Source organism: Danio aesculapii, chromosome 23 (assembly GCF_903798145.1).
Source record: "Danio aesculapii chromosome 23, fDanAes4.1, whole genome shotgun sequence".
Taxonomy (NCBI): domain Eukaryota; kingdom Metazoa; phylum Chordata; class Actinopteri; order Cypriniformes; family Danionidae; genus Danio; species Danio aesculapii.
Window position 1 is genome coordinate 18,665,130 of NC_079457.1, and position 17,500 is coordinate 18,682,629.

Here is a 17,500-nt window from a genome sequence, read left to right on the forward strand (position 1 = left end):
TTAGAGTAAGTGCCTAAAAAAACTGATGCCATCATCAGTCCATGTATGGATTCTGGGCTTAAATTTGTAGCTCATGCTTTAGGAAAAGATTTTCTCTCAGTTCATCGATAAGTTTAAGTGCATTGTAAGTATTTCCTACAGATACTCAGTCAATATTTGACATCAAATTGCATGGTGGACTCTTTCTGAACAAGACTAATGAAACGGAGACAGTCTGATCTAATGTACTGACGATTGTGTTTTGTTTTTGGCAGTACAAGAGACGGTGGTTGTCTGAGGAGATCATGCACAACTTGGACACGTGTGAGGTGACTGTGGTGGGAGAGGATCTGAATGGAGATCATGAGAGTCTGGAGGTGGATCTGGCTCAGATTCAGCAGAGAGCTCTGGAGATGAGCTCCTCGAATGTGGGCATGGTCATCACAGGTGCTCCTCTACATCTACAGACTTATACTGTGTGGTTGTGCACTTCTGTTGGATTGGATTTGGGAGAACTGCTTCTAGTAGTTTAGATCTTATTGGCAACAATCAGTACTATACTATATCAGTACTACAAACTTAAAGAGATAGTTTACTTTCTCTTATGAATTTCCTTCTGGTGTTGAACACAAAGCAAGATATTTAGAAGAATGTTGGGGAACAAAATGCCATTGGCATCCATAAAATTACTCCATTTACTCTTATGAATTTCCTTCTGGTGTTGAACACAAAGCAAGATATTTAGAAGAGTGTTAAGGAAAAAACACCATTGACATTCATAAAATTACTCCATTTACTCTTACGAAATTCTTTCTGGTGTTAAACACAAAACAAGATATTTAGAAGTATGTGGGGCAAAAAACATCGTTGGCATCCATAAAATTACTCCATTTACTCTTATGAATTTCCTTCTGGTGTTGAACACAAAACAAGATATTTAGAAGAATGTTGGGGAAAACATCATTCACATTCATAAAATTACTCCATTTACTCTTATGAATTTCCTTCTGGTGTTGAACACAAAACATGATATTCAGAAGAATGTTTAGGGAAAACGCTATTGGCATCCATAAAATTACTCCATTTACTCTTTTATTAATTGCTTTCTGGTGTTGAACTCAAAGCAAGATATTTAGAAGAGTGTTAAGGAAAAAACACCATTGACATTCATAAAATTGCTCCACTTACTCTTACGAATTTCTTTCTGGTGTTGAAGACAAAACAAGGTATTTAGAAGAATGTTGGGGGAAAACACCATTGACATTCATAGTAGGAACAAAAAGTACTATAGAAGTCAATGGCTGTTATTTGTCCAGCTTGCTTCAGAATATGTTGTTTTGTGTACTACAGACGAAAGAAACTGAAATATGTTTGGAATGAATGATGACAGAATTTTCATTTTTGGGTGAACTGTGCCTTTAAGAACAGGTAGTAACAGTTTGCGTCTGTCCACAGGGGTAAACACCATGGCCAACTATGAACAGGTCCTGCATCTGATCCGCTACAGGAACTGGCACACAGAGGCTCTGTTTGACAGGGAAGTTTAAACTCGTCTGCTCTGAGCTCAACGGCCGCTACATCAGCAATGAATTCAAAGTCGAGGTATGGCTGACTTCACCCAGTACTCTTGTCATGACATATTTGTTACAGATATGGAATTACACGAACACACAACACACACACACAGACACACACTAAGGTTAAATGGACACTTTCAAAATGTAAAAATGTGATTTAATAATTGGAAATCTAGAGGACTAGAGGGGGGGCATTGCTCCTCCAGAATTACCTTTTGTCTACACAAAGAATATTTTCCAGTCAACAATAAACAAATAAGAACTTACTTATTATACATTAAATCAAAGATCCTCAAAGTAGGGCCCGCAGGCCAACGTTGGCCTGTGGTGACCTTTGATTTGGCCCACCATCCCATATGAAAAGAGGGAGAATGATGGGGTGTTGGTTGAGGTAAATGCCATTTCAAATTTAACGTAACCTTCAGTTTCTTTGTTTTATTGTTGATCTACAAAAAAAGCCAACTGAAATTAAATGATTCATATTAAATGTTGTAAATGAATCAGACTTTAAAGTGGAAATATTGTCACTTGATAGATAGAGGACAATGCACAAGACATCTGTGAACAAGTCAATGTAAAGGCAGGAGCAGCTTGACTTGTGTATTCAGCATTGAACACCATTGTGTTATAAATGGAATTATTTATGTTTTTACTATAATAAGTTCATTACAAAATGTTAAAAATGATACTGTGTTAGTTAATATGATTTAATGATGTGATTTTTTTCAAATATTACCAAATAAATTAGGAAATTCCCCTTGGGAAATTTATGGTAATATGGTTTGGTATATATTTGGCCCACAGCCCTCAATAAGTTTGGTTTTTGGCCCTTTTGGGGAAAAGTTTGGGCACCCCCTGCATTAAATAAAGATCTGCCACTACCTAAAACAAACAAACAAACAAAAAATTGTTAAATCCTACAGAAATTAGCCATGTAAATAAAGTTTTTTTAAAATATTTTTTTTCATATTTTTCGAGTGCCTTGGACAGATTTTTTGCTGTTTGTTCTGATGAATCCCTTACCCAAAGAGCACCGACACATTATTTAAGCTACCCCTGAGCAATTTTTGTTTGATTTTGGTAGTTTAATGCAGTTTAAATAATATTATATATTTTTTATACAAGTATTATAAAAGTCATTTAAAACAGCATATTTATAAATTATATATATAAAACAGGTGAATGTGAGAAGAAAAAAGCTTTTACACAAGACTATCAAAATAAGGCAAATAAGCAGACACACAAATTGATTCTGTAACAAGTACTGTATTGTAGTATGCAGCTGCCAGTCGTATGACAGTCTTGATCTTTTATGTAATCAGGTCAACGTGATCCCACACAGCCAACCCTATGGATCATGCCAACAACGCTATGGTGCAAGCCTCAGTTCATCAGCCAAGTCCAGCACGCTTCAGTGGACCTGTCTGGACACAACCTGGTCAACACACATCAGGCCTCAGGTACACCTTCTCTACCCCTGATCCATCTGTTCAGCTTCCCTCTGAGAGAAAGACGCTTCATTGACTGCTTCATCTCTCCTAGATTATTGCGCTAATCTCTCATTAAAGATAATCCAGACTTGTAATCAAACGAATAATCTGTATAATGTTGAGCTGAATGCAGTGTCTTGCCACTCGCTTAAAAAGTAGGGCAGTTTATGAAGCGCCGTGTGCTTAGCCCGTTTTTAATGGCGCACTTTAAGGGATTATAAAGGAGTGCTACAACATCTGGACAGATGGCGAGGGCCACCTCAGACAACCTCTTTAATTTTTTATACCCACCTTAAATTCTGATTTTTGTTCTTCCATCTTTGCAGTCGTCCCCAGTGCTGCCACCATTGTATCGTTGTATGCGTGAGCTTCCTGGTGTTTATGATCATCCTTGGCGTCTTCCGTATCCGAGCGGCCCACCAGCGCACCATGCGGGACCAAGAGAACGGAAAAGAGAATGAGATGGACTGGGATGATTCTGCCCTCACCATCACTGTCAACCCAATGGAGGTGCGTGCTTAAAGCAGGACTCAGTCACTCTGTGCACTCATACATAATTAATGCAAAACCCACACCATCGCACTGGTGTAAAAATATCTTATTCTTAGTTCACTTGTCCACAACTATGGATTTTCTGTACTTCTGCAGCATGGTTTAAACTAGACCATTTCAACTAGGCCCTTGTAGAGAGATCATTTAAGTGTGGGACTCTGTTTTAGCAGCTGGGGATAAAATCTTTGGAATCCCTCTGTTTTTGTAAATAAGATGTCGCACCTCACTTTTGTGAAGGCAGACTAGAAGAAGGTATTGTGAAGGAAAGCAACAAAAGCTTAGACGGATTAATATCAGACCACTTTAGATGTTTTTACTTTGTTTGCTTGCTTAGCTAATAATAAACTTCCCTAATATGCAATAACATACTGTTTCAGCACATTTTAGGACATTTGTTGCTGTATGTAGCATGTTTTTAACATTTTAACATGTTTCAGGACATATCTTGGTGGATGTAGCTAATGTGATAACATGACTAGCATATTTTAATATTTTTTATCATGTTAGGCACATTTAAAGTGGGTTATTGGATGTAGTTAATGTTTTAGCATTATGTTACCATGTTTTGTCATGGTCTTCATGTTTGTTTGATGTAGCTAATGTGTATGAAATGGTATATGCTAATATGCATTAGCATACTGTTAGCATGTTTTTAGCATTACAGGACATTTCTTGCTGGTTGTAGTTAATGTGTTAACATTACTAGTATGTTTTAATATTGTATCATATTAAAGCACATTTTTAATGTGTTTGTTGGAGAAAGTTAATGTGTTAACATAGTATTAGCATTTTATATCACAGTCGTCGTGTTTGTTTGCTGTAGATAACATAAAATAATCAACGATCCTACTATGCATTTCCATGTTATAACATAGCTAATATGCATTAGCATGTTTTAACAAATGTTTAGCATGCTTCAGGACATTTCTTGCTGGATGTAGCTAATGTGTTAACGTTACTAGCATGTTTTAATATTTGTATCATGTTAAGCAGATTTTAAGGGAATTGTTGAATGTAGTTAACATGTTAGCAGCATATTGTTACCTTGTTTTATTACCATCTTCATGTTTGTTTGATGTAGCTAACATGTATGAAATGTTTAAACATCGCTAATATGCATTAGCATACTTTTACCATGTTTTAACATTTTTAGCATGTTTCAGGACCTTTCTTGCTGGATGTTCAGCTTTAATATTTTTATCATGTTTAAGCACATTTCTAATGTCTATCTATCTATCTATCTATCTATCTATCTATCTATCTATCTATCTATCTATCTATCTATCTATCTATCTCTCTATCTCTCTATCTATCTATCTATCTATCTATCTATCTATCTATCTATCTATCTATCTATCTATCTATCTATCTATCCATCTATCCATCTATCCATCTATCCATCTATCCATCTATCCATCTATCCGTCTGTCTGTCTGTCTGTCTGTCTGTCTGTCTGTCGTTCTATCTATCCATCCATCCATCCATCCATCCGTCGTTCTATCCATCCATCCATCCATCTATCCGTTGTTCTACTATCTATCTATCTATCTATCTATCTATCTATCTATCTATCTATCTATCTATCTATCTATCTATCTATCTATCTATCTATCTATCTATCTATCTATCTATCTGTCTATCTGTCTGTCTGTCGTTCTATCTATCCATCCATCCATCTATCCGTCGTTCCATCCATCCATCCATCCATCCATCCATCCATCCATCCATCCATCCATCCATCCATCCATCTATCCATCCATCCATCCATCCGTAGTTCTATCTATCTATCTATCTATCTATCTATCTATCTATCTATCTATCTATCTATCTATCTATCTATCTATCTATCTATCTATCTATCTATCTATCTATCTATCTATCTATCTATCTATCTATCTATCTATCTATCTATCTATCCAAAACACTTATTAAAAATAGTATATATTTTATCAGGTACTTGCAGCATCAGAGCATCATGGCAATGCAATATTGCTATTAAATTATTGAAACACTAAAGTAAAGTGGTGGACTTCAAGGAAACATTTCAGCTGACTCTTTCATTCTTCCCAGACTTACGAGGACCAGCACAGCAGCGAAGAGGAGGGAGATGAGGAAGAGGAGGAGAGTGAGGACGGAGAGGAGGAAGACGACATCACCAGCGCAGAGTCGGACAGCAGCGAGGATGAGGCCGGAGAACAGGAGGACCAGCAGGGCTCCAGCAGACAGCAGCAGCTGGAGTGGGACGACTCCACTCTCACCTACTGATCCACACAGTACACACTACTACAATCACAAACACACACACTCACACAAACACAACTATAAAGCCACCCCTCACAGTCACATCCCTCTGCCAATAGGGACGCCCGTGTTCCCCCTACCCAAGGAGCCATGCGTATAAGCGCAGATATATGTACAATATAAAAGCGAATATATCCGGTGTCTGTCGTGACAGGTGTTGCAGTCCGCTTCATTCCCACCCGCTGAGGCTTCCCTAATGACATCATATTGTGGTGGTATTCAGTGTAGTATAGTATCACAGCTATCTCAATACAACTTCCTAATTTATTCAGCCTTTTTCTGGAATTTTGGCCTACGTTTGCATTTTCCACTCTTCTTTTTTTCTCCGGAAATGAGTTACTGTGTACTCCACATATTGCACCATGAGGTTTTAGGGTTGATTTGCTCTGAGGATGCTTTCCGATGACTTTTCCTTTTTCCCTCTTTATATTGCATGGCAAGATTTGCAATCATGGGTATGGAAGAATACAACCGCTTTTTGATATTTTGTAAATAAGACCATGTAATTAGTCAGTGTGTTAGTGAAAGCCTAACCAGCGGTTTCCGGTATCTTAAAAAAAAAGGCACAGTGTACCTGCTGTAGAATATTTATGTCAGATGCTCTTAGCATGTTTCAGAAAACTTCGGTAAATCTCACGCTCGTACAAAAAAAGACGTCCGCTTCACGGAGAGAAACCCATGACTGAGGCTGAGGTTTCTGTGGCAAAGTGTCGTTCATTTTGTCTTTTCTCTTGGAGGTGGGTGCGTGCGCATCTTTTCCTTTCATTCCGTTTGGTTTCGTATTGTCGAGTTGGTTCAGTGCTTTACATATGCTAATTTTAGCTGGGCTTGCAATGGCACAAATGCTACACCAAGGCTTCAATGTTTTAAATCCAGTGACTAATAATCACATTCAGGTGATGAATATACGGTTGTTGTTATTTGTTTTGTTTTCTTCTTCTTCGCGTGGTACTGTATGTTGTACAGTTTAGGCACACTGCAGTTATTTAAGCCATTCTGAAGTGATAGTGCTTGTATTTTCTGTCATAAATAATAGAGATCAATTTGGAATCACGGTACGCACTCTCATAACCCAGTCTGAATAACATTTATGACTGAAATGATGTGGAAAAAATGGGTGTGCTGGTGATTATCGACAATGTGAGCATTGCAACAGACTTCAGTTGCTGAAGTGCAGGCTTAAGATGCTCAGTTACATAACGGGGGTTTATTTTTGTTATATATAATTCAGGATTAAAGAGAGTTCACCCAAAAACCGTCTTCATTAACTCTTCACTTGTTTCAGACTTACTTTGAAGGATATTTTGAAGATTGTTTGCAACCAAACAGCTAGCGGTAGCCATTGATTTGTCTAGTTACCAGCATTCTTCAAAATATCTTGTTTTTATTCATACAGGTTTGGAACAATTTGAGAAAATGCCCTTTTTGGGTGAACTCTTCCTTTAACCCACATGATTCTAGTCATTTCGAAGCCCCTAAAAGCATAACAAGGGCTATTTTGCCTATCACAGCACGTTAAAAGAATGAACTTCAACTCTTTCAACTATTTTTGCAGTATGGCCGCTAGATTTTATTGTACATGGAACTGTACTGCAGAGTTGTGTAAAGATATTTGTTTACATTTGGTAAACTTTTATTCCTTTGTTTTTTGGGTGACGCTATCAATCTACTCCAGATTTGCAGGTCATTTCTCCTGGTAGTCGCTCTCAGAATCGTACCATCATTTCATTTCCTTACTGTGATTGGGCATTTCGGGATGCACCCCCCTCCGAAAGTGGTCAGTTATTGGGGAAAACACTATTCCGCTCCCATTGGGCTTGAAAAAGAATGTCAGTTATTTAGGAGATTGTACATTGACTGATTGTTTCGTAAAAGACGGATGTGAAGCTTTAGGGTACTGCATTCAGTTCCTTCTTCGTTTTGTTTACATGCATGTCTGTTCTCAGTTTAAAGCCTAAATATGTGGCGGTGATTGGTGGATCGAAAATTATTTTATGTCATGTCAGAAAAGGTACAAAGTCAATGAGAAGGTCTATTTTTGTGACCCCTTTATTAGTAGGCGTTTTATCAGGTCCCCTTTCAAAAATTGAGGTTTTAAGAAATAATAAATAAGCAAGTGAATAAATAATGGTCCATAATTCAGCTGGTGGAGTTGGGAGTGCCTTTTGCCTATCACAGCGCATTAATAACACAACTAACCAAACACTCATCCATGCCATTTTTTTTAGTTCTTTACAATTTTTTAATTATTTAATCTTAGATTTGGTACAGGTATGGGGAAGTGATTTTATTCAATTCTGTTTGTTATTTTCGTAACCATAGGGATCAACAGCTAGTTTTATCAAGAGTGGACGTTTTAATTGTCCTGCATAGATGTCTCGTGTTCATGTCGATGTGTATAGAAAATAGATCCATACTGTTATCATCAATAAATATTGTACTAAATCCTGTTTGAGGAGATTCACTTTGAAAAGATGTACATTATTATTATAATAGGCTGCATATATGTGTATAGTGAAAGGTGTATTTCCTGAAAACGCTGTGAAGGGCAGCATGAAATTCACGAGGAGCCAAAACATGACCGTTTCTCACTCAAATGTAATAGTCGCTCACGGTGTATTGGAGACGTTTGATCGATGTAGACCATTCCATGAGACCAAATTCAGTAGAATCAATGTTTGTACTGAAAGATTTAGAAATAAAATAAAAATCGCACAATTGTTTCTATCTTCCCTCCTTTTCCCCTGATGCAAATATATTCATCTGCAGGTTCTCAAGGGAAAACGATGTGATTTTAAGACACCGACGCAGAAACTTTCCATATTAAACAAGCAGTTTGTGCTGGATGTGAACCGCTGCGAATGGTTGCAGTCTTATCGGGGCATTGTTTTGTTTGTTTTTTTGCATGTGTAACACAGATCTGAATATTTGCTGTAAACTGGCACATGGACGTGTGTGTTCGGAGTGGTGTAGATGGCGATATACTACTGAATCAAAGATTATCTGTCACAGATTCGCAGCCTTCGGTGGTCATTGTTCACGTTTTTGGATTTTTTTTTTTGCTCTAGAAATGAAACATGGGGATGTCGTAGAACTGTTGGATGCTGCCTTCCAGCTCATTCACTTTTCTATTATTCCGAGGAATAATTGTAGTGAAGTTGATGCTTGCTCATGAACAAAATAAAGGATGAGATGGGAATAAAGCTGTGTTGGAGAGCAAATTATTGGCATTTTATTAATGATAGTTATGCGTAGTTTCTGTCATTGTGCATTTTTACCTGAGTACAAACATGATTTTTATACTGCTGTAATAATATATATACAGTGCATCCGGACAGTATTCATAGCGCTTCACTTTTTCTGTTTTTTTTATGTTACGGTCTTATTCTAAAATGGATTAAATTCGTTTATTTCCTCAAAATTCTACACACAATACCCCATAATGACAATGTGAAAAAAAGGTTTATTGAAATTGTTGCAAATTTATTAAAAATAAAACACCTGAAAAATCACATGTATATCAGTATTCACAGTCTTTGCTCAATACTTTTGTAGATGCACCTTTGGCAGCAAATACAGCCTCAAGTCTTTTTGAATATGATGCCATAAGCTTTGCAGTACCTCTCAAGCTCTATCAAGATGGATGGGATCGATGTACAGCCATTTTCAGATCTCTAAAGAGATGTTCAATAGGATTTAGGTCTGGACTCTGGCTGGGCCACTCAAGGACATTCACAGAGTTGTTGTGAAGCCACTCCATTGATATTTTGGTGGTGTGCTTTGGGTCATTGTCCTGCTGGAAGATGAACCGTCGCGCCAGTCTGAGGTCAAGAGCAGCCTGAAGCAGGTTTTCATTCAGGATGTCTATGTCATCTTTCCCTCTATCCTGACTAGTCTTCCAGTTCCTGCTGCTGAAAAACATCCCTACAGCATGATGCTGCCACCACCATGCTTCACTGATGCTATTAGCCTGGTGGTGAGCGGTGCCTGGTTTTCTCCAAATGTGACGCCTGGCATTCACTCCAAAGAGTTGAATTTTAGTCTCATCAGACCAGAGATTATGGTCTGAGAGTCCTTCAGATGCCTTTTGGCAAATCCCAGGCGGGTAGTGGCTTCCGTCTGGCCACTCTACCACACAGGCATGATTGGTGGATTGATGCACAGATGTAAGGTTCTCCTCTCTCCACAGAAGAATGCTGGAGCTCAGACCGTCAGGTTATTGATCACCTCCCTGACTAAAGCCCTTCTTCCCTGATCACTCAGCTCTAGGAAGAGACCTGGTGGTTCCAAACATCTTCCACTTACGGTTGATGGAGGCCACTGTGCTCATTGGAACTTTCAGAGCAGCAGAAATTTTTCTGTAACCTTCCTCAGCCTTATGCCTCGAAACAATCCCGTCTCTGGGGTCCAGAGACAATTCCTTTGTCTTCATGCTTGGTTTGTGATTTGACATGTACTGTCAACCCTGGGACCTTATATAGACAGGTGTATGCCTTTTCAAATCATGTCCAATCAACTGAATTTACCACAGGTGAACACCAGTTAAGCTGCTGAAACATCTCAAGAATGATCAGTGGAAACTGAATGTATCTGAGCTCAATGTAGAGCTTCACAGCAAAGGCTGTGAATACTTATGTACGTGTGATTTTTCAGGTTTTTTATTAATAAATTTGCAACAGTTTCAAAAAAATATTTTTTCACATTGTCATAATGGGGTATTGTGTGTAGAATTTTGAGGAAATAAATTAATTTAATCCATTTTGGAATAAGTCTGTAACATAAAAAAATGTGGAAAAAGTGAAGCGCTATGAATATTTTCCGCATGCATTGTACATATTTACAGTGTTGGGGGTCACGCATTACAAGTAACACAAGTTACGTAGTAATATTACTTTTCTAAGTAACAAGTAACGCATTACTTAAAAAAATTAAGTAATAATATTTGAGTTACTTTTTTTGTTTTATTTATTTATTTTTATTGGTGTTTAACAAGACCATACATTAGTATACAACATAGGAAAAATTAGTCTTAGTTTTCTTATTTTCCCACTATCCTCTAAAAATAAAATAAATAAAATTTATGAATTATAAACAAATATATCCTCTGAGAAAAAAAATTATAAATTAAAAATAAAATAAAAATAAATTGATTAAACAATAATAATTGAGCAAGTTTACAATAAAAGAGTAAAAAAATTTAATTTAGCATTGAGTCAATATTTCCTCTTTTTAATTATTTACTGTGAATTAGAACTGATATTAACCGAACAGGGTAAGCCTTTGATAGTCTAAAACAGGATTCCAGGTCTTGTAAAAAGATTTGAGAGATCCTGCAAATGAACATCTTAATTTCTCAAGATTTATGCAGCTAAAGATTACTCTGATCCACCTGTCATGTGATGGAGGAATCACCTGTTTCCATTTGATAAGAATGACTCGTCTAGCTAAAAGAGTAGAAAAAGAAATAACCTGGCGAGATGCAACAGTCGAGTCAACTCTCTCTGAAATAACAAAAAGGGCTGTCAAGGGGAGTTACTTTTTAAGAAATGTAATGTGTGTAATTTTTTTGTGTAATCACGTTGAGTCACACTCAATGAGAGAATGCAGTCCCCACGGAAACAGACAGAAACCAAAATGGCAGAGCCTTACATTTCTGTGCTGGAAGTATCCTCATTATTCTGAACACATGGAAGACAAGGAGATTATATTCTCAATGGACAGTGATTTTACTAAACTAATAAGAAAAAAAAATACAAAAGTAGCAAACAAATTGCTTACAACTTTCATTAATCTGTATATACGGCATGTGTAGCGTCAGGAAGTTCTCAGCAGGCAACATTATTATAATCTTTTTTTTTTACTTATTTTTTTAAAGGTACAGTTAAAATCGGAATTATTAAACCCCCTTTGATTTTTTTTCTCTTTTAAATATTTCCCAAATGATGTTTAACAGAGCAAGGAAATGTTCACAGTATGTCTGATGATATTTTTTCTTCTGGAGAAAGTCTTATTTGCAGTTTTTAATTTTCTAAACCCTTTAAGCTATAATATTTTTCAATAGTCTACAGAACAAACCATCGTTATACAATAACTTGCCTAATTACCCTAACCTGCCTAGTTAATGAACCTAGTTAAGCCTTTAAATGTCACTTTAAGCTGTATAGAAGTGTCTTGAAAAATATCTAGTTAAATATTATTTACTGTCATCATGGCAAAAATAAAATAAATCAGTTATTAGAAATGAGTTATTAAAACTATTATGTTCTGAAATGTGTTGAAGAAATCTTCTCTCCGTTAAACAAAATAGGGGAAAAAAATAAACAGGGGGGGGGGTCTAATAATTCAGGGGGGCTAATAATTCTGACTTTAACTGTAAATGAAGGTTATACAGTGTGTTGTTAAATGCGAAGCTCCTCTATTTAAAAAAAAAAGTCTCAGGCAGGTATAAAAAAGTAACTCAGAAGTACCGTAATGCATTACTTTCCATAAAAAGTAACGAAATAACTAGTTACTTTTTTTGAGTAACTCAATATTGTAATGCATTACTTTAAAGTTACCTTCCCCAACACTGCATATTTACATAAATATACATTTGTATCATTCATTCATTTTCTTTTCGGCTTAGTCCCTTTATTCCTCCGGGTGCTCCGGTTTCACCCACAGTCCGAAGACATGTGGTTCAGGTGAATTAGGTAAGCTAAATTGTCTGTAGTGTGTGAGTGAGTGTGTGTGTGGCCGATTCCCAGAGATGGGTTGCGGCTGGAAGGGCATCCGCAGCGTAAAACATATGCTGGATAAGTTGGTGGTTCATTCCACTGTGGTGACCCCTAATTAATAAAGGGACTAAGCTGAAAAGAAAATGAATGAATGAATATTATACAATACAAATATGTGTATATGGCCTTGTTTTTATGCCTAAATAATTTTGTTTTATTTGCTACAAAAAAATACCATCCTCCTTTTTCTTAAGTTGGAAGGAAAGAAATGTTTTCAAATCCAAAGGGTTTTTAATGATTCACCTTGATCTTTCCTCAGGCGTTTCATTTTTCATGAGGCCAGTGTTGATGCTCAATTAGACCTCAGTACTGTTGGACTCGAGCGCCACCTAGTGCTTAAAGACTAAAATTATTAGAATCTACCTCTGAAAATATGCCTTGGTGCAGCGTAATGATTCAGAAAAGATTCAAAAGTCAGTCAATGTTCTGGTAAAATGACATTTACATATAAAAATAACTGCAGTGTGGAATTTTATATAATGTCTAGAAGTGTGCACACATGAGGACAATTTAATAATCAAAGCAGTTTTTTCTATTTGTAAAACTTGTAATGCAATAAAATAAGACAAATTATAAAAGAAAAAAACACTGACAACTTCTCAGATGTTAATCGTCAAATATATTCACATACAAAATATTTACAACTATCACAGCGGTTAAAAACCACATTAAAATGCATAGTAATTACAGTCTATTGTACTATCAAATACTAGCACCAAAAGGCTTATTGGCAAACAATTTGATATTAAGGTTAATAAATTAAATTACAAGAAGAGGGTTAAAAACTAAATCCATTGTGAATTAAGGAAAGTTACCTCTTTGTATTCAGGAAAATTAGAGCTATTCTAAAATGACTGTGAATGTCTTTCAGCGGAAATGTAAACACTTTTTTTCACCGTACCGAAATCAAACATAAAATGCACATGATTCAATACAAATAACTGTCTGATGACAAATGTACATACAATCAGTTCTGTTCAAAGTATGAATATTACAAAAAAAACAACAAAACAAACAAAAAAAAGGAAATACTGTAAAACTCACAGGCAGCATTTAGGCCACACTCATGAGAAAAGTCAAACTTTATGTCTGAGTCTTTCCAACTCCAGAACTGGCTAATGCCATTATCTTATCCTCAGATCCTGGAAAATAAAGACATATTTGATTATTACAGACATCATATTTAGTAAACCTACCATGTTTTCCAGAAAATAAGTCAAAAATTTGTAGCATAGATAGACCGGTAGACCAAACATTAAAAACATATATTTTTAGCTCTTCTTGCTAATATGCTAAAGCTATTTTTTTTTTCAAAAGTATAAAACAAAAATGACTGTGGCAATCACTAAAGACAACATTTCTCATAAACGGCAAGCCTATATTGTAAATAATATTTAGTTCCTCGCTCAGACCAATCATATTTCTTCATAAGGTCTCGATGTATCCTCATGAGCCATATAATTTTTGACTGTCAAAGAACTGGTAGTCACTGTCTTGCATTCTGTGAATCACCAAAGACTACAATTCAGCTAAAAATCTTCTTTATTGAAGGGATAATTCACCCCAAAATAATAACCCACTCCCAATTTTCTCACTCTTAAAAGTATACAAACTTTTATGAGTTTCTTTCCTCAGTTGAACACAAATGGAGATATTTTGAAGAATGTTGAAAACCCGTAGCTATTGACTTCCATAATAGGAGCAATAAATACTATTAAAGTCAATGGCTAGCGGTTTCCAATATTGTTAAAAATATCTACTCTTGTGCTAACCGAAAACATAAACATTCTAATGGAGAATGAGTTAACACTTATTAATGTTCATTTTAGGCGGAATTTTATCGCTTTAATATTCTATTGAAGAAAAAAAAGTGACATTGAATGACCTGAGGTGAATAAATGAACTGCGTTATATAACTTACATTATAAAAATTTACTCAATTTCTCATCCACAAAAATACAAACTTTTATGAGTTTCTTTCCTCAGTTGAACACAAATGGAGATATTTTGAAGAATGTTGAAAACCCGTAGCTATTGACTTCCATAATAGGAGCAATAAATACTATTAAAGTCAAAGGCTAGCGGTTTCCAATATTGTTAAAAATATCTACTCTTGTGCAAACCGAAAACATAAACATTCTAATGGAGGATGAGTTAACACTTATTAATGTTCTTTTTAGGTGGAATTTTATCGCTTTAATGTTCTATTGAAGAAAAAAAAGTGACATCGAATGACCTGAGGTGAATAAATGAACTGCGTTATATAACTTGCTTTATAAAAATTGACTTCATTTTCTCATCCACAAAGATACAAACTTTTATGAGTTTCTTTCCTCAGTTGAAGACAAATGGAGATATTTTGAAGAATGTTGAAAACCCGTAGCTTCTGACTTCCATAATAGGAACAAAAAATACAATGGCTAGCGGTTTCCAATATTGTTAAAAATATCTACTCTTTTGCAAACCGAAAACATAAACATTCTAATGGAGAATGAGTTAACACTTATTAATGTTCATTTTAGGCGGAATTTTATCGCTTTAATATTCTATTGAAGAAAAAAAAGTGACATTGAATGACCTGAGGTGAATAAGTGAACTGCGTTATGTAACTTACATTATAAAAATTGACTTAATTTTCTCATCCACAAAGATACAAACTTTTATGAGTTTCTTTCCTCAGTTGAACACAAATGGAGATATTTTGAAGAATGTTGAAAACCCGTAGCTATTGACTTCCATAGTAGGAACAAAAAATACTATTAAAGACAATGGCTAGCGGTTTCCAATATTGTTAAAAACATCTTTTGTGTTAAACATTAAAAATATTTAAACAGATTTAAAACAAATGGAGGATGAGTTAACACTTTATTTAAATTTTTGGATGAACTAATCACTTTAATGTTCTACAGAAGAAAAAAAAGTCACATCGGATGACCTGAGGTGAGTAAATGAACTGCATTATATAACTTGCTTTGGATTTCAGATCCAAAAACTTGAGTTATATTCCAGAAAACATGGTAAGTTGCCTCAATAGTACAAGTGATTGATTGTCATCATACCCAGACTCGCAGTGACCTTCTCAAAATGGCTCAAAGTGGCACTAGCGTTGGCAGCGAGGAACGCTTCATCCTCTGTTGTCAGCTGCACATTCAAACAAGCATAGATACTATTTCACACGTGGCTCTTGAAACATACGCAGTATCAGTATTGGTGTGAGTAATAACCCTCTCACCTTCTCGCCAAGTTTTCTCAGAGCTGTGAGGATCTCCACTTTCTGCTGAGTGAACACATCTCGAGAGAGCTTTCCAACCATCACATCGCGGTCCATCTGAATTCATCAAGCAGCAAGTGAGCATATGCATGCAGGGGGTCGTATATTTGAAAAGGTCAGTATTAAACAATGTTGGTCACCTCAGCCAGTCTCGTCCTCAGTTGCCCTGGCTGCTTTTTAGCAAACAGCCGAATAACTTCAGGAGTCTTGAACGCCTGACTGATGGCAGCTTGGATCGCCTGAGAAAAATTAACTTAGACATTAAACAATCACAGGGTGTTCTGTTTGAAATAGATATATACAGTTGAAGTCAGAATTATTAATCCCCCTTTGAATTTATTTTTCTTTTTTAAATATTTTCCAAATGATGTTTAACAGAGCAAGGAAATTTTCATAGTATGTCTGATAATATTTTTTCTTCTGGAGAAAGTCTTATTTGTTTTATTTCGGCTAAAATAAAAGTAGTTTTTATTTTTTTAAAAACCATTTTAAGGACAAAATTATTAGCCCCTTTAAGCTATACATTTTTAGCTATATAGTCTACAGAACAAACCATCGTTGTACAATAACTTGCCTAATTACCCTAACCTGCCTAGTTAACTTTATTAACCTAGTTTAGCCGTTAAATGTCACTTTAAGCTGTGTAGAAGTGTCTTGAAAAATATCAGGTAAAATATTATTTACTGTCATCATAGCAAAGATAAAATAAATCAGTTATTAGAGATCAGTTATTAAAACTATTATGTTTAGAAATGTGTAGAAAAAAATCTGCTCTCCGTTAAACAGAAATTGTGGAAAAATTAACAGGGGGGCTAATAAATCAAGGGGACGAATAATTCTGACTTTACCTGTATATATATATAGTCACTAGGTTTTACCCATTTATCAGCAAGACATTATTAAGCATGTAAATACAGTTTAGTATGATCACTTTTTCTGTCATACTTTTGAATAATGCACAGAACAAGTATGTTAAACTAGAGCTGGGCCCATAAACGATATTATATCGAATCGCGATAAAATTTATGTCAATAACAATGATAAGCTCTGCACTTTTTTACTCTATAATGATCTAAGAGCCAATCACTCAGCAGAAATGTGCAACAATGGGGATCGAAATGTGTGTTGATATTAGAGATGTACTGAATTTTTTGGCCACTAAAAATTTATCGGCTGAAAATATGTTATGCCATTTAATAGACCGTCATTTTTGTGGCTTCGGTCACTATTAATTATTCGGTCATTAACAATTTATATCGTAATATATATTGTTATCATGCAATATGGAGAATAATTATCGAGATAGCATTTTTGCCATATCGCCCAGCTCGACATTAAACTAATATACATTACACTGAATGATCATGAATCCTTATTTCAGACATATTTTGACATTTTTATATGAAGAAGCTTTATCTGAAACATTAGACTAGACATTTTCTATGTATATTAAATTAATTGTACATTTAACAATGTGGTTGGCCTTATCTTTGACCCAAACACTTCGATTTATATTGTATAATAATAATTTATGATTCTATAACATGTCAATTC

The 17,500-nt window shown here is 35.5% G+C and overlaps 2 protein-coding genes and 1 pseudogene across 2 annotated transcripts in view; 2 read left to right on the forward strand and 1 right to left on the reverse strand.

Annotated features, from left to right (window-relative positions):
* LOC130217494 (calsyntenin-1-like) overlaps nt 1-277 on the forward strand; it is an 8,870-nt gene extending 8,593 nt beyond the window's left edge. The window contains exon 5 of the mRNA XM_056449606.1: nt 255-277. Within this exon, the coding sequence (XP_056305581.1) occupies nt 255-277 (23 nt within the window). The remainder of the gene's footprint in view (nt 1-254) is intronic.
* A 1,247-nt stretch (nt 278-1,524) lies between these two features.
* Nucleotides 1,525-9,102, forward strand: LOC130217495 (calsyntenin-1-like; annotated as a pseudogene).
* Nucleotides 9,103-13,271: 4,169 nt separating this feature from the next.
* Nucleotides 13,272-17,500, reverse strand: part of lzic (leucine zipper and CTNNBIP1 domain containing) — a 6,656-nt gene continuing 2,427 nt past the window's right edge. Inside the window, exons 4-7 of the mRNA XM_056449091.1 lie at nt 16,087-16,185; nt 15,908-16,003; nt 15,735-15,816; nt 13,272-13,817 (exon numbers count right to left, since the gene is read on the reverse strand). Of these exons, the coding sequence (XP_056305066.1) occupies nt 13,759-13,817; nt 15,735-15,816; nt 15,908-16,003; nt 16,087-16,185 (336 nt within the window). The 3' untranslated portion in view covers nt 13,272-13,758. The remainder of the gene's footprint in view (nt 13,818-15,734; nt 15,817-15,907; nt 16,004-16,086; nt 16,186-17,500) is intronic.